At 39.4% G+C, this 16752-nt stretch overlaps 1 protein-coding gene across 2 annotated transcripts in view; it reads left to right on the top strand.

Annotated features, from left to right (window-relative positions):
* The window catches only part of YTHDC2 (YTH N6-methyladenosine RNA binding protein C2), a 35697-nt gene continuing 18945 nt past the window's right edge, over window positions 1-16752 (top strand). For both annotated transcript variants that reach the window (XM_068422582.1, XM_068422581.1), the window contains exons 1-12: window positions 1-356; window positions 776-866; window positions 3334-3530; window positions 5269-5468; window positions 6083-6249; window positions 9264-9366; window positions 10555-10711; window positions 13163-13270; window positions 14406-14554; window positions 14940-15075; window positions 15449-15575; window positions 16636-16701. In XM_068422582.1, coding sequence (XP_068278683.1) covers window positions 158-356; window positions 776-866; window positions 3334-3530; window positions 5269-5468; window positions 6083-6249; window positions 9264-9366; window positions 10555-10711; window positions 13163-13270; window positions 14406-14554; window positions 14940-15075; window positions 15449-15575; window positions 16636-16701 — 1700 coding nt within the window. In that variant the 5' untranslated portion in view covers window positions 1-157. The remainder of the gene's footprint in view (window positions 357-775; window positions 867-3333; window positions 3531-5268; window positions 5469-6082; window positions 6250-9263; window positions 9367-10554; window positions 10712-13162; window positions 13271-14405; window positions 14555-14939; window positions 15076-15448; window positions 15576-16635; window positions 16702-16752) is intronic.

Genomic DNA, 16752 nt, shown 5'->3' with positions numbered 1-16752 from the left:
GTAGAGTGCGGCATTCGGCGGGCTGCCCGCGCCGCCGGGACTCGCCGGGTCGCCGTCTGCCCGCGCGATCTCTGCGACATCTCCGGTCGCCCCCCCGGGCGGTCGCCCCCCCGGGCGGTCGCCCCCCCGGGCGGTCGCCCCCCCTGGTCGCGGGGCCATGTCGCGGCCTAGCAGCGTCTCCTCGCGGCAGCCCGGCGGGGGCTCGGGGGGCTCGAGTACCCGCGTCGCGGCTGCCTCCGCCGGCCCTACGGCGGGCCGCAGCCGGGGCAAGGGGCTGAAGGATGTCCGCGTCGACGAGGAGGTGGAGATCGCGGTGAACCTCGCGCTGGAGCGGTTCCGGTACGGGGAGGAGAAAGGTGCGTAGCGGCAACTAGGCCGCGGGGGAGAAAGGGGTGGGGGGGAGGTGCCCCGCCTGGCAGGTGGCGGCGGCCCGGCGGCGAGGCGGGCGCTGGGGCTGCGGGGGGCCGGGGCGGCTGCGAGCATCTGGCCTGGGCCGGCGGGGCGAAACGAGGCCCGGAGCGGGAGTGCAGACATCTAGGCCCGGAGGCTCTTCGTGTGTTCACCAACGGAAGCCTGTCCTCAGCTCCTTTCTGCCCGAGCAAGATGGCTCTCTTGCGAACCCTGCATCGCTTACGGGTATGAAGATACAGCGCGGCTGTTAGTCCTGTTGTTCACGGGAGAATGTGGTAGGTTTGGGGATTGAAAAGCTCCTAACATCGAGATAATATGTCGAGAATATTGCGTGTTATGTTTGCTCTTTTTATTCTCTTTGTAGAAATGGAATTTCCTTCTTCTTTTACTAGTACTGAAAGAGCATTTGTTCACCGTCTCTGTCAGTCTCTTGGACTGATATCTAAAAGTAAAGGGTAAGTTGGAGTCTGATTTTTATTTATTAATTTCTTTTTTTGTGGAAAATGTATGGAATGTCATGACTAGCGTTAAAATGATCTGTGTTTCTAGCATATTCTGCCCTGTTGCAGGGAGTACTGCTGGAGAGAAAAGATTAAAAAAGTAAGATAAAAATAAGTATCTTTGTGTTTTGCTTTATGTCTAGTTAAAAGAACTTGTGATCTGCTTAGTTTGAAATAGCTTGCCCTTATACTGTTTTGTGCATCTTATGGGTCCATGAGAAAGCTGTGTAGCGTACTATATGGGGTCTGTCTGGGATGGAGTTAACATTCCCCATAGCAGCCCTCGTAGTCCTGTGCTGTGCTTTGTATTTGTAGCTAGAACAGTGTCGATAACACATCAGTTATCGTTGTGTTGATGTGATATCACAGATGTGTTGATGTGATAACACATCAGTTTTGGCTGCTGCTGAGTGGTGATCGCACAGCATCGGGGCTGTCTCTACAGCTCGCCCATGTCCCCCAATTAGGAAGAGTGTTGCCAGCAGGTCAAGGGAGGTGGTTCTTCCACTTTGCTCAGCACTGGTGAGGCTACACCTGGAGTGCTGTGTCCAGTGCTGGAATCACCAGTAGGATAGAGACATGGACATACTGGAGAGAGTTCAGTGAAGGGCTACCAAGGTGATGAAGGACCTGGAGCATCTCTCCCATGAGGAAAGGCTGCAGCCTGGAGAAGGCTCAGGGGGATCTCATCCTCATAAATACCTGAGGATAGGGTGCAAAGAGGACAGAGCCAGGCTCTTTTCAGTGGTGCGCAGTGACAGGACCAGAGGCAATGGGCACACCCTGAAACACAGGAGGTTCCCTCTGAACATCACGAAACACTTTTTCACTGTGAGGGTGACCTATCACTGGCACAGGTTTCACAAGGAGGTGGTAGAGTCTCCCTCCTTAGAGATGTTCGGAAGCTGTCTGGACCTGGTCCTGGGCAACTGGCTTTACATGACCCTGCTTGAGCAGCAGTTTGGACCAGATGACCTCCAGAGATCTGTTCCGGTCTCAGTGGTTCTGTGATTCTAAGTTGCTGAGATAGAAACTACTGTACACTGGGAGCATAGTCATGGGAACCGTTGCAGTTTGTTTTTCCAGTCCTGCCAACCTTTACATGGATGTGCACATTCACATACAGTTCCAGCTTCAGTGTTTTTGCTGTTCTGAAATGTTATCTTGCATTGACCAGGAGCTGAACCCAAGCCAACAACTTAGAAAGCAGCTATGTTGCGGTGGGTTGACTTTGGCTGACTGCCAGATACCCAGCCATGTTTGGTCTGTCGCTCCCCCTCCTCAACAGGGTATGGGGAGAAAATAGCATGGGGTCTCTCCCAGAGGCTGAAGTTCCTTCAGGATAAACCTGTTCCACTGACGTCTCTTCTGTGGGCTTCAGGGGAATCTCTTCTCCAGCACCTGGAGCACCTCATCCCCCTCCTTCACTGACCTTGGTGTCTGCAGGGCTGTTTCTTGCTCACTTTTCTCATTCCTTTCCCTCACAGCTCCTGTGCAGCATTTTTTCCCTTTCTTAAATACATCATTATGGCTGAGGGGCTCAGCTGTGCTCTGCGGTGGGTCTGTTGGAGCTGGCTGTGTGTGGCACGGGGCAGCCCTGGCCTCTCCTCATGGAGGCCGCCCCTGCCAGCACCTGGGTACCTGCAGACCTCACACACACACCACTATACCACCCCTGCCAGGGATGGGGCAGTGGGCTCTTAAGTGTGACCTTCTGTTCTTATCCTGAGAAGTCGTTTTCAAAGTGTTGATATGTCATTGTAGCCCAGGCACAAGATAGCTCAGTTTCAAACGTATTTACGACAGTTCCTTGCATTTCAGTGTCATAGAGTTCAGTCTGAGAACAAATGCAGTGTTATGATTAAGTGTTTTGTAAATCTTTGATAGTGAACATCCTGGGAATCTAATTTGTTTTCCTGGATATCCTTAAGAATTGGGATATCACTAGAAGGCTGCTTGTTTGTTATGTCTGTTGATTTTTAACCTCTAAATCTCTTAAATTAGTCTAGAAATCAGTTTTGTGTGATACCTCTCAGTATTGATTGATAGAGTGATTGATGGAGCTGGCTGTCTTTGAGAAGCAAATGCAGTGATAGACCTTTAACAGAAAGGTAGCAGAACAGTGTTATGTTATGGAGGTCTAATTGTAAGGTTGCGCTGGGCATAGTCATCTGAAGTTTGCAGTGTCTGTACTGCACTACCTTGTGTGAGTAGAGGGTGGTTTTGATGGTGGATATTATGTATGCTTCTGTTGTTTTGGTGTGCGTTATGCTACATAGGACATTATTTGGAAGTTTCTAGTTATGGCATTGTATCTGAAAATAAACTGACAGCCATCTTGAAAGAGTTATGGTCAGAGATCATTACATAGAGGTAAATAGGTTACTTATTCCTAAAATACATTTTTTTTTTTTTCTTCCAGAAAAGGAGCAAGTCGATACCTGACTGTAAGGAAGAAGGACGGATCAGAAGTAACACATGCAGTAATGACTTGTTGCTTGGCTCCCAGTACAAAACATGCTGTTCGGAGTTTAATTCAGAGATTTCCTGTCACAAATAAAGAACGAACAGAACTTCTGCCAAAGACGGAGCGAGGAAATGCATGTGCTGTTGAATCTGGTATGTTCAGTGTGTCTTCTGATGTGGACTTATGAATCAACACTGCTTAAAAGGAAAAAATAACGCAACAACAAAACAAAAACCTTTCTTTTCTGTCTCCTCTCCTGTCCCAACTGACACTCTCCACCCCAAACAAACCCATTAATTTTCTTGACTTTTAATTGTTAATATAGGGTCTCTTAAAACTGGTGTCATGAGGAATTTAGGCAGTAATGTCACTCACATTCCAATATCTCCCTTGTGCCAAGTTACTTTTGAATCTTTGAGCCAGTTCCAATCAAATTTATTTGCAAGTACATTTCTGAAATGTGAGTTCCTGCAAGTTCCATGAGGTGAGATTGAAGAGAGAAGTGTTACCACGACTGCAATGTAAGAACACCCTTGTGAGAAAATGAGGCTGGCTGTTCTGCTTGTAGAAATTCATGTTCTTGATAAAATAAGAAGTTCATTCTTCGGTTCATTGTCTTCTGAAGTAGATTTGGTCCCTGAGAGACTACTATCTAGACGTTTTGATTTCTAGAATATGAAAGAGTTCGCTGGAAGACAAACTTCTGATACACTGTGTTTTTTTTTAAACAATGCTTTTAACAAGATTATTGCTTTAACAGTTATGAGTGTAAGAGTTATGTTGTGTTTCTGTGCAGAAAGCTGTGTGTAGTGCACGGAAAACACTTGTACCAGTATGCCTTCTTTCGTTGGCTGTTTCTGATTTATGATGGTTCATGCTTAAGCACTTACTTTCTAGTTTTCTTTTTCAGTTGTTTCAGTTGTTTAATAGGGTTGTTTAATGAACAGAGGGAAACTATAATCAGAGTACTGAAAAGAAATTCTTTAGGAATGCAAGGAATAGAGTAATGAATAGTATAAATTTTATCTTTACTTCTCCAGAATGGTTTTTGGCTCTTTTAATCTTTTAGCCTGAGTCTGTCTTGTTAAGACAGTGCTTGTAATTTAATATATTAGTCTGTTAATCACATTAAATATGTATAATTTAATTTACAGGAAGCTTTTAGTTCTTGTGGAAAATAATTATTAAGGAATTATAGAATAGCATTTACAATACTGAATTTGTAGTAGTCTCCTCAGAACACATGCAGGTTCTTTGGCTACTGATGCATTGCTTTCTAACAAATCACACTGTGCTGTGTGAGTCCAGGGGTCTAGATACGGCATAGTTCAGTTTGTATGATTTAAGACAAATCTTAGGACTAGAGCATTACGTTATGTAAGACTGATTGAAAGGAGGTCATGAAAGACCAGGGAGGATGTGAAAGAAGGCATATGAATCACAGTAAAGTTATCTTTTTCTCAGAGGATACTTGTCTGTTTGGAATAACTTAAAGGTTTATACAGTGAGTATTTCTAGGCAAACTGTAGAGGTGTGAATCTGTAAACACGGTACAAAGGCCAAGAAAATAAACCAGGCTGCTTTTCTTGGGTTTAGTTGCTGTTTCTTTTTGCTCTGCATGACCTTTTTTGACTTTGAGCAGTGCACTGGGGTAGTCTGTTTTTCTTCAAAATATCTATGAGAGTAATAACGCCTTTGAACAATATTTATTTCAAGCACTGTAACAGGATGCTTTACTATGAATATGGCTTTTAAATGTGTGATGGGTTTATCACTTTATCTATAGGAATGCATATAAAGTCAGGAATGTTCATTTTTCTGTGCAATTTTTAAGCAGTGCTTTAGTGACTTTTTTATCGCTCTAAGTAAATTGTTAACTTCTCTTCACAGAAAACAGAGAAGTGAACAAGACAAGTGGACGACTTAACAACGGTATCCCCCAGGTTCCAGTCAAAAGAGGGGAATCAGAGTTTGATTCCTTCAGGCAATCACTAGCAGTTTTTGAAAAACAGGAAGAAATTGTCAAAATAATAAAGGACAATAAAGTTGTTTTGATTGTAGGAGAGACTGGATCAGGAAAAACTACTCAAGTATGTTTCTTTAATGAAGTAAAAAAGATAACAGTATTTGTACAAAACTAATACCAATTTTGTAATATTTGTGTAATAAGGGGTTTCTGTATGCTAGTTCTAAGGCTTTTGTTTTCCTATATAGTCGGAAGTCTTGTGTTCGAATTCAGTTTCTTGCTTTTGAAATACTAAGCCAGCAGATATTTACTGAAAGCATAAATGGTTCTGCACAATTTTCTGATAGATACTAGGTTTTTGTTAAAATAACATAAAGTTTTGAAGGGAAAGTAGCTATGATTTTGTGTAGCCCTTTCCCTTCTACAGGTATTTCTCTTCTTAGTATCTAGAGTAGAATATTATTGTGGTAAAATGAAAGATCACCTACAGGTATTTTTTTATAGTTTTCTCTGAAGCAGGAGAGAGAAGCTTCAACTTTTTTTTTGAAACAGATTAAACTTAAAATCAGAAATTTATTTTTGCTGCCTTTCTTCTCTTCAAGTATGTTTGCAGTGACAATCTTATTGTGAATCCTTTTGCAACCTGTGTAATATTGAGACACAGTTAAATTGTTTCACTGTGGTAAAAAAGCTATGACTTACCAAACTAAGAAGTAAATTTAAACCACTTCTTTACAGATCCCTCAGTTCCTTCTTGACGACTGTTACAAAAATGGAACTCCCTGTCGTATATTTTGCACTCAGCCAAGACGTTTGGCAGCTGTTGCTGTAGCTGAAAGAGTGGCAGCAGAAAGAAGAGAAAAGATTGGCCAGACAATTGGTTATCAGATCCGATTAGAAAGCAGGTACTGATGGTATTTCTTAAAGTCAGTTGATCTTGTGTTGGTATCTTTAGACTTGTGTACATTTAAACTACAGTGTATTTGGGATACAGCCTAGTAAAAGCTCAGTATGCAAAGTATAGGTAGGGTATGTTATTTCAGGTAATGGAATAGCTAAGAGTGAAAGTGAGAGTTTTCCTCCTGTATTTTGCAGTTTCATGTAGTAAGTTGTCTTCTATAAGTGAATTGCAGGTGCTTTCTCTTGATTTCTTCTTGGGATTGTGTGTGGAATTCCTTGTCTTATTTTCAGATCAAGTCTACACTTTCCTCTTTTTTTTTTTTCTCCCCACTTTTAAAATGTATAGATCCAAAAGTTCTGCAAGCTTTGAAGATAGGTAGGAAGACCAGCATACTGTAACAAATGCTATAGAGTGAGAGTTGATAGGGGACATAAAAGGGAAAAAAGCAAAATTTGAAAGAGAATGAAGTTGAGCATTATTTACCAGTCTAGTTTGGGTTAAATTTACTCTTATTTCAGCTTTTACGTTTAAAGCATGAAGTGATACAAAAGCAGAGATTTCTAGGTCACCTGAGGAATTTGTTCCTAAAGCAGAATAGGAACGGATGAAAGTCTGAAGATGGTGTGAGGTTTCTAGATTCTCTGAACTGCATAGATAGTGGGATTTCCAGGAATGGGCAGCAGTTGGGATATGAGTGAGAAGAAGATGGCAAAAAGTATAGCTGGTTATGTTGCTTATATGGACGAAGATGCCACATAGCTAATGAAAATGAATGCTCTTCAACAACAAAGCCAAATTAAAGAAGAATTTGGATATGTGTACAAAAGCTCACAAGGCTATCGAGGGATTAAAAGAACTGGTAAAGATGAATTGCAAATAAGGTGGATGGTTAATATGTGGAAGTACTATGCTGGCTGAAGAAGAACAAAGTATAGGTCAAATCAAAATGGAAGAATTACTGGAAGCAGTGCAGAAAATCCTGCTTAAGAAGAATCAATAGAATCACTGAAGAGAAAGAGGAAAAAGGAGAGATTGAGGTGGTTACAGTAATACAGGAGTGTAATTTTTTGAGCTTTATTAACTATTAGCTGGCAGTCATGATTTCTAGAAGGCTGCTGAAGAAGAGAGAAGAGCAGAGATGGGTAAAGTAAAGCATTTTCATCTTGGATGTGTTCCTTGAATTTAATACGTAGGAGAATTTTTGAAAGGAGGAATAAATTCCGAACTTGGAAAGAAGTATGCATATGATAACTAGAGAGCTCATCTCTTCCAGAAAAGAACTGTAGAGTACAATACAAAGGAACTTTTTCAGTACTTAAGGTGGCAGTGCTGGAGAAAGTAGTGGTAATCACTGTTTTTACTTGTACAGCTAACTGCCACAGGTACTAGAATAGTAACTTTTAAAGATTTTTAAATTCTTGAGAAAAATTAAAGCATTTGAAAAGGATCAGCTGATTTCTTTGTGGTTCGGTCAAGTATAGTGTATTGGGTTTGTGTGGCCAGGTTTTGGTAGTGGGAGGAGCTGCAGGGGTGGCTTCTGTGAGAAGCTGCTGGAAGCTTCCCCCATGTCCAGCAGAGCCAATGCCAGCCGGCTCCAAGACAGACCCGCTGCTGGCCAAGGCCAAGCCCATCAACAATGGTGGTAGCACCTCTGGGATAACATATTTAAGAAGGGGAAAAAACCCCTGCACAACAGCAATTGCAGCCAGAGAAAAGAGTGAGAATATGTGAGAGAAACAACTCTGCAGACACCAAGGTTGGTGAAGGAGGGGGAGGAGAAGGCGCTTCAGGCGCTGGAGAAGAGAATCCACTGCAGCCCATGGTGAAGATGATGGTGAGGCAGATTGTCTCCCTGCAGCCCATGGAGGTTAACGGTGGAGCAGATATTCACCTGCAGCCTGTGGAGGACCCCACGCTGGAGCAGGTGGATGTGCCTGAAGGAAACTGTGACCCTGTGGGCAGCCCACGCTGGAGCAGGCTCCTGACAGGACCTGTGGACCTGTGGATAGAGGATCCCACTCTGGAGCAGGTTTGCTGGCAGGATTTGTGACCCCGTGGGGGACCCATGGTGGAGCAGTCTGTTCCTGAAGGACTGCACCCCGTGGAAGAGACCCACGCTGGAGCAGTTCATGAAGAACTGCAGCCCGTGGGAAGGACTCATGTTGGAGAAGTTTGTGGAGGACTGTCTCCCGTGGGAGGGACCCGACACTGGAGCAGGGGAAGAGTGTGAGGAGTCCTTCCCCTGAGGAGGAAGGAGCGGCAGAGACAACGTGAGATGAACTGACCACAACCCCCATTCCCTGCCCCCCTGTGCTGCTGGAGGGGAGGCAGAGAAAATCAGGAGTGAAGTTGAGCCTAGGAGAAGGGAGGGGTGGGGGGAAGGTATTTTAAGATTTAGTTTCCATTTCTAATTACCCTACTCTGATTTGATTGGCAATAAATTAATTTCCCCAAGTCGAGTCTGTTTTGCCTGTGACGGTAATTGCTGAGTGATCTCCCTGTCCTCATCTCAACCCAGGAGCTTTTCGTTGCATTCTTTCTCCCCTGTCCAGCTGAGGAGGGGAGCAATAGAACAGCTTTGGTGGACATCTGGCATCCAGCCAGGGTCAACCCACCACATACAGGCAAATACAAGGACTGTATTCAAGCGTATGCTGAAGAGTTGGAACCTGTTTTTCCAAAGCAGTCCACACTGAATTTTCCAGTAAATTAAACAACATGGAGAGGTTCTCAAGGTTCTGTTTCACTTGCTTATTTATTTATATAAATTTGAATCTCACTCTGTTGATTAATCCATTGTCTGAAGTTTTGGAGCATAAGCGATAAGATTCCTTAGGAACTTTCTGGGAATAGGCATAGTTTAAAAACATAGTATGCATGAATTCTTTGAGAGCGTTATAATCTAATTCCACTTCTTGTGAGAAGCTGTTCAATCCTTTAATTTTCAGTAAGTAGGGGAAAGCTAGCAGCATTTAAATGGTGCAAAAAACTGAAGTATCTTTATGAACTGTTCAATAGGGTTTCTCCAAAGACACTGTTAACATTTTGCACTAATGGCATACTACTTCGCACGCTAATGACAGGAGACGGCACTCTATCAACTGTGACGCATGTTATTGTGGTAAGAATCCTGTTGTTTCATGTGAGATGGAGCAGTATGCATTACTTGTTAATTGGAAGATGAGGTTCTTGTTTTCTTTATTAATTCGCTGAGAATTTGTTTTTTTTTTTTGTTAGAATCTGAATTAATGTTAAAGACTTATTGATTCTTTATTGTAGCATGTACTTTTTTTTTTTTGTAAAAGATTGTTATTTTCGGTTCAAGCCAATAATTTTGAAGTCATGATGCACTTGTGGAGGACAGAGCTCTAAATTTTTCTGAACTTCCTCTGTCAGAAAGCAGAAAAGCCTTTGGGAGGATTGTGTAGATACAAGTCAATATGAGTGTGTCAGAATTTCTTGTATCATGTACTTGTTTTAGCAATACCAGGTTTGCAGTCCATTTGTTTTCCTAGATGTTTTCAAGATAATAAGTAGTCTAATTTTCAGTAAATTATTTAAGTGTGTTCGTTTATGATTATGTGAGTATTCGTATTGTGGATTTTGATAAGTTAGTGGAACCAGAATGTTTACCACAAGATTAACTTCTCCGCTGCTGAAGACAGAAAGGTTCATGTTAATTTTAGGTGCCTGCCTGTTTATCAAAATGGGAAAAAGTGTGAGAATGATATTGACTTCAGCCTAAAAATGTTGTATTTGGGTCCCTGCTTCATAAGTTCATAATAGAAAACAAAACAGAAGAACACACCAACAAAGATGATTAATCAATCATGTGCCTTAATTAATGATAAGCTTTGTACATGATTTAATGGATCTAAGCAATCTAACTTTTTTCTGATTATGTGATACCATATATTTCTTTAAATGTTCATCAATTGTGAAGTGAGAATTTATTAAAATAATATTTGTAGGATTTGCAGTTTGTGTCATTATCTTGAAAATGAGATTCAGATATATGCATTAGAAAAGTTTCAGAAGTTCACTTTAACCTCTGAAATCAAGGTATATGTGGCATGTACATTACCATTGCAGTCTGCTGTGATATCTTTATGAAACTTTCAAATATTTTTTGACTTCTGGATTTTTTTTAAAAAAATCCTTACTTAAACTAGACTTAGACATTTTAATGTGTCTGTAATGTACCAGCAAATTATATACTTCAGTTCTTAAAACATATATGTGAGAAGTTATAATCTTGGATCTGTGATGTTTACCTGTTTTGTTTTTTTTTCTTTTCCTTTTGTTATAGGATGAAGTACATGAGAGGGATAGGTTCAGTGACTTCTTGTTAATAAAACTGAGAGATGTGTTGCAAAAACAGACTAATTTAAAACTAATTATTTCTAGTGCTGCTCTAGATGCAAATCTCTTTATTAGGTATTTTGGAAGTTGCCCAGTAATACATAGTAAGTATTTACATAAACTCTTAAATCTGAGTATACGTTCCGCAGGACTTACAGATCTTATTAAACTGTACCAAACCATTCTGAGTAAGGAAACAAGATAAATACACTGAGAGTTCCAGCAGTGCTTGTTCTTTGTTTATTCATTTTTGTTGTTTCCTAACTATTTGCACCTACTTCAGAGTGAAGTGTTTTATCATAGGGAGTTCTGTAGGTGCAGGAATGTCCTGGCCCTTGCCATGTTCAATTCAAGAAGCAGGAAAAGGTTGTTAAAAGTGCTGATCTCCATGGTGATATAGACCCTAGGGTCTACAAGAGTGTTATATATATTAATTCATTCCAGTAGATTCTAGTTCTTCAGGCCTCACAGGGACTGCTACTGGTTACTGGATGAAACACAGATAGCTGCACCTGGTCACTTCAGAAATGCAGTCCTAGGCAAACTGGGTTTTCATGTTTTAATCACATGATTCTTTATTTTAAGGGAAATTATTAGCTGTTAATCTAGGTAAACATTGAGAAAAGTCATGGCAATTTATGTTAATTTATGTTCAGGCTCAGTAATCTGCAGTTAGATTACATTCAGATGCAAAGAAAAGTTATCACTATTACTGTTTTGATTTCATTTGACTGATCTTTAGTAGAGGTAAAATGTAGACCTGTGTGAGATGCTTCCCCCCTGTCCCTCTTCACCTTCCTAGCTTGGAAGTTTTCTGCATGGGTGACCTCCTCTGGTATCTTGCAGTCCTCTTCCTTTTTCAACAATGATGTCTAAGTTTAACATGTTTTGAAAAGAAGCTTTTAAGAGAAATGCTTTCTTTTCAAAACAATCAAGTAGACTGTCTGCATGTCGGCCTTTTTTTAAGAAGCTTAACAGTCCCAGGACATGGGTAGGAGCACTTTCTTTAGAATCTTCTCTACAAATCATTTGTTTGTTTTAGTGAATGTTCCTGCAAAAGAAATCTGTTTATTTTTACAGATAGAAGTGTTTGTTTCTAGTTCCCAGTTCTGAATTTCTGCCTAGTAAAATAAGGCTTGAAAGTTGTTGGAGGCAGGAATCTGGAAATTACACATGATTTCAGTGTTTTCCAGATTTTTTTTGGAGAGGGGAAGCCTCAGTTATTGTTGTGTGGCTTTCCAGTGTACTCTTCCTGTAGCTTACTGTTCATTTAGATCAATATGTTTTTTTCAGGAAGTTCTGATGACAATCTCTTTCTCCAGTTTACCTCAGTGGTTATACTGTTACCACATGCTAGTCTTCACAGGCTAATCACAATTGAAAAGGCACTTTACTTCTTCCATTTTTGAGACTTTAACAATTAAGAGGGTTTAGATACTTTGTCTGTTAATGTAATGAAAAAGATTTGATCCTCCTTTGACAATATAGCTGACAAAATCCTGACCACAGAAACCAACATTTTGTAGTTGTGGGTTCCTATAGTACACAGAGTTTGTGATCGGTATTGGAAGGCTTCCTCCATGACAGCTTCTAAAAGTAGGTGAATTGTAGGCTTTTCTTTCTGAAGAAAAGTCAAGTCTCAGGTGATTTAAACTCAACTATAGCAAATGGCAGCTAAGGAACCAGAAATTAAAATCTAGAGGTTTTAATTCTTCCTGTGAAAAAGGATCCTTTAATGTCCATAAATAAGGTCTAGAAAACAGTGATACGGACAAAGAAATAAGGGTAAATTATTAGGAGATAAAGACAATTGGAATGTGTCAGTTGTCAGGAAGTATTCAGTAAAGAAAAACAAATTTCGCTGAAGTAATTGAGGAAATGGTGAGAAGTCTGTCCTCTCATATACTTCTCATGAGAAAAACTAGTTTAAAACAAAGGCTCCAATCTGCTCGTGGGATCTTGCACTAAAGCTGTATTAATTGCTGTTATATTATGTAATCGAGGTGGCAGTCTTACACAGTGAATTCTTTTTTGTAACCCTAAACAAAAATGACTGTTTTCTTTTTCTCATTTTGATAAAATTGCAATTAATAACTGTCAATCTTATGAGCATCTTTTGCTATAGCACTTAATAGAATTGAAGAGGTTAATGAGAAACAAGGTACAAGAAACAAGTCTCCTTCTCTGGAGACATTCAAAACCCGCCTGGACGCGTTCCTGTGTGATATGGTCTAGGCAATCCTGCCCCGGCAGGGGGATTGGACTAGATGATCTTTCGAGGTCCCTTCCAATCCCTAACATTCTGTGATTCTGTGATACTTAGCTGGCATTTCACTTTAGAAATATTACTTTGTTTTGTGGCCCAGTAATCTTAAGAAAATAAACTCCAGTGAAGATACTCTTACAAGACTTTTCAAGGAAAGTAATAATTCCTTAAATCAGTCCCTAATAATGTTTAATTCACTTTTTGTGTCTGCAAAAAAGCTTTTTTAAAATTAAGATTATAAGTGAAGCTAGGGAATATCTAGTATTTTATGAATTATTTATATTTACAGTACAAGGAAGACCTTTTGAAGTTAAAGAGATGTTTTTGGAGGACATCTTACGAAGCACTGGGTATACAAACAAAGAGATGGTAAAGTACCAAAAAGAGAAGCAGCAAGGTTGGTGGACTTCTTAATTGTTAGAGTTGGCAATGAGCCTCATTGATTGAACAACTAAATAGTATGATTCTCTGTTAAAATTCCAAAGTCAGAATATTTATGAGACATGATTAGGTGACAGCAAGTGTCTTTAAATTCTCAGTGTTTCCATTATTGAAGTAGATTATGTAACTTTTTTTAAAAAGAAAAATTTCACTTCTTTAATGGTTGCAGTCTTTTTCTGTTCAGCTGATAAATCTTGTATTTTTCCTGATTAGTATGGAGTGGCATTGCCTATAATTGGGGGCTTTGCCCACATGAAAACTGTAGAAGCAGAAGATACTGTGTGCTGACTTTTGGGTGCAAATTAAAGTGCAGCCATTAAAGAGGGCAGGATTTTGTACATCTTGCACAGAAGTGGTTCCTATTTCTAAAGTTTTTCACTGCATTCTTCAGACGTGGATGTATTTAATATACATAGCCCAGAAGCATTAACACACTTGAACTTAATATAGTTGTTTCCCAATTGATGAAGTAGATATATTATTTGAGAAGTTTTCTTGACCACTGAAGGCAATGATCCTAGTGTTTTTTAAAAAAAACCCCAGAAAACAAAAAACCCCCCCCAGAAAACAAAAAACCCCCCCCAAAAAAAGCTATAACATACAATCCTAACTGTATGTTTACCGTGATGGTCAGCTCTGAACACTGGATAGAAAAGTTCAGTTAAGGCACTGGTATCTTCTACTGTTTCTTCTATTGGTATGCAAAAATTAGTTGTTACATGCAGGAGCTATATCACTTCTCTTTGGTATTTCACTTCTGGAGAAAGATCTGGACTGAGAATTGTGTAGGAAATACTTACTTATGAAGCTCATTTGAATGCAGTAAGTTGGAATACTGTAGGGAGTCTTAGGGAGTTAAGCACCCAAATGGTATTTTTTACCTTGTTCTTATAGCAGATGTTTGCAATGGTGCACTTTGGTTGCTCTTAATCGTGGAATTTGTATTGAACTGGTAACAGTGTTATAGATTAAATAAAAGAGATTGAATAGGTAAAACTTTGTGACTTGATATAACTATTTTTTGTAATTGAAAACAACTGATAGTTAAGACTACTGTACATCTTTTTTTGGAAATACTTCATGCATTCTAGAAGAAAAACAGCGAAGCAGTCTTACTGAGTGGTGTTCTGCTCGAGAAAATAGTAGCAAACTGGAATCTCAGAGACTAAGATCTGTCCCAAGTGCAACTGAAGAGTATAATCTGTTGGATGATGGTGGTGACACAGTATTTAATCAACTGGTAAGTTTTTATTTTGTTGGAAGAGACGTTTAAATCTGCATTATATTATTACTACCCATTTAAAAACTGTTTTCTAAAGATATTGGTCCTGTAGAGTTTCTAGAAGGACATAAAGATATTTTAAAACATGATTTTTTTTTTTATTAGCATGAACTACTCCGGCTGAAGTGTGCTTTTCACTTATGATGGTTGTACATAACTTTTGTTTAGATCAAATGGCTAGGCTGCCATTGTTTAAAGTACTTGCATATAATACAATAAATGCTTTAACTGATATCTGAATGCTGTATTTCTGAGTGTTACTTGGAAAACTAACTGTTCAAATTCTTCATGTCTAGACAACTCTGAAGAGATTCATCTTTCAATACTGTTTTTTTCTTTTCAGACTGAAAAAGATGTGAATTGCCTTGAACCGTGGCTAATAAAAGAAATGGATTCTTGTCTTTCTGACATCTGGTTGCATAAAGATATTGATTCCTTTGCTCAGGTGTTCCATCTCATTTTAACTGAAAATGTCAGCGGTAAGTTTCTCATCTTACTACATAAGAAAAAACGACCACAAAATGACTTGAATTTCTCTGGCTGCTTTATCTCCAATTTCAAATGTTGTTGCCTTTGAATTTTGATGTTGAAAAAATGAATAGGGTTAGCACAATTAATGAGTTTTGTAGTTATTTGTTGTTATACTTGTTTTGAAGTATTGACGTGTTTTAATATGTTTCTAAAATAGTGTTAAATTCACATGAACTGACTGGTGGGATGAAGTGAGGAAACAGATTCTTTTTGGGCTGGGTTTTGAAAATCGTATTCATACTGCATAGAGATGAAAAAATCAACATTTGTGTTGGTTTTGCTGATTTTTTTTTTTTTTTTTTTTTTTTTTGTACTTGTCAGTTGATTATAGGCACAGTGAAACCAGCGTGACTGCACTGATGGTTGCTTCAGGGAGAGGCTTTCTGAGTCAAGTAGAACAACTGATCAGTATGGGAGCAAGTATCCATTGCAAATCGTCCAATGGCTGGTAAAAACAAACATAAACTGAAAGATAGATTTATTTGTCAATATACATATGAGAAAGCAAATTAGTTTGGATGTTATAGAAATTTCTAACTTAGACTACTGTAAGCAGTAGTAAGTTTTGACAGTCTAAACGATTTCTGACTTGTGTTTATCACATTGCTTTCTGTAAATTCTAAATGGAGTTCTTAGTTAAGCCATCTCGAATGTGGGATAGACACTCTTTATTTCAATGAGTCCATTTAATACACTAGTTAGAAGAAAAATTGGAATCTTTCTCACTGGGTTGATTGAATTAGACCCAAAATGTACATCGATTCTTATTTTCAGAGAGTAACCTATATCAGATTTAAAGATAGTGTATTACAGGTGCAAAGATCTTTGCTATGTTTTATCTCTATGTTCCATCATGTAAAAATATTTGTGAATCGTTAAAAATTCAGATTTTTGTGGCCATGAATTGTGTCTTCATATAAACAGGGAACTATAGTAAATAATTGTAATATGGAAGGATAAGAATTAGAATTACAGGGATCTGATATTTGGTACTACCACTTGAAAAACTTGGGAAGAAATGCAGTTTAAAAGGAAAGCAGAGTTAACTGCATTGTGGGGAGGGCAACTTCCGTAAGATGTCAAAAAGCCCAATGTTTTCGCTCGTTTTGGAGAAAAACGTCTGGAGTGTGACTTCTCAGGATGATTTAAAGGAGCTAGTAAAGGGTACTGCAAAAAGGCATGGCTTATCTGCACATTGGTGTTTGGTTTTTGAAGGAATGACACATCCTTCCTCCTTGTTTCCTTCTGCATGTTTGCATGTACTTCTGTGTAAAACTGGGATTATTTCTTGGTAAAGAGTTGCAGTTGTCTAAAAATTGTATAGCTATTACACCTTTTTCTGCACTTTAAAATGGGAAGTTGCAAATCCAGCAATAACAGCACTGATTAAATAGTAATGCAGAAATTGATAGAAAAGAGCTGTGTCAGTTGTCTCCTCATGGAATGTGCTATTCATATGTATCTTTTGAAGTGAGAAATTAATAAAGATTTTCATGCAACTCTTTCAGGATGGCTTTGGACTGGGCTAAGCAGTTTGGACAGATGGAGGTGGTTGACCTGTTGGAGTCCTACAGGTAAGCTATAACTGCTTTGCAGAAACAGTTGTATAACATGGTGAAGGGAAA

The sequence above is a fragment of the Nyctibius grandis genome, chromosome Z (assembly GCF_013368605.1).
Source record: "Nyctibius grandis isolate bNycGra1 chromosome Z, bNycGra1.pri, whole genome shotgun sequence".
NCBI classification, from domain to species: domain Eukaryota; kingdom Metazoa; phylum Chordata; class Aves; order Nyctibiiformes; family Nyctibiidae; genus Nyctibius; species Nyctibius grandis.
The sequence above is the reverse complement of the archived record's forward strand: the minus strand, read 5'-3'. Positions and strand labels throughout refer to the sequence as shown.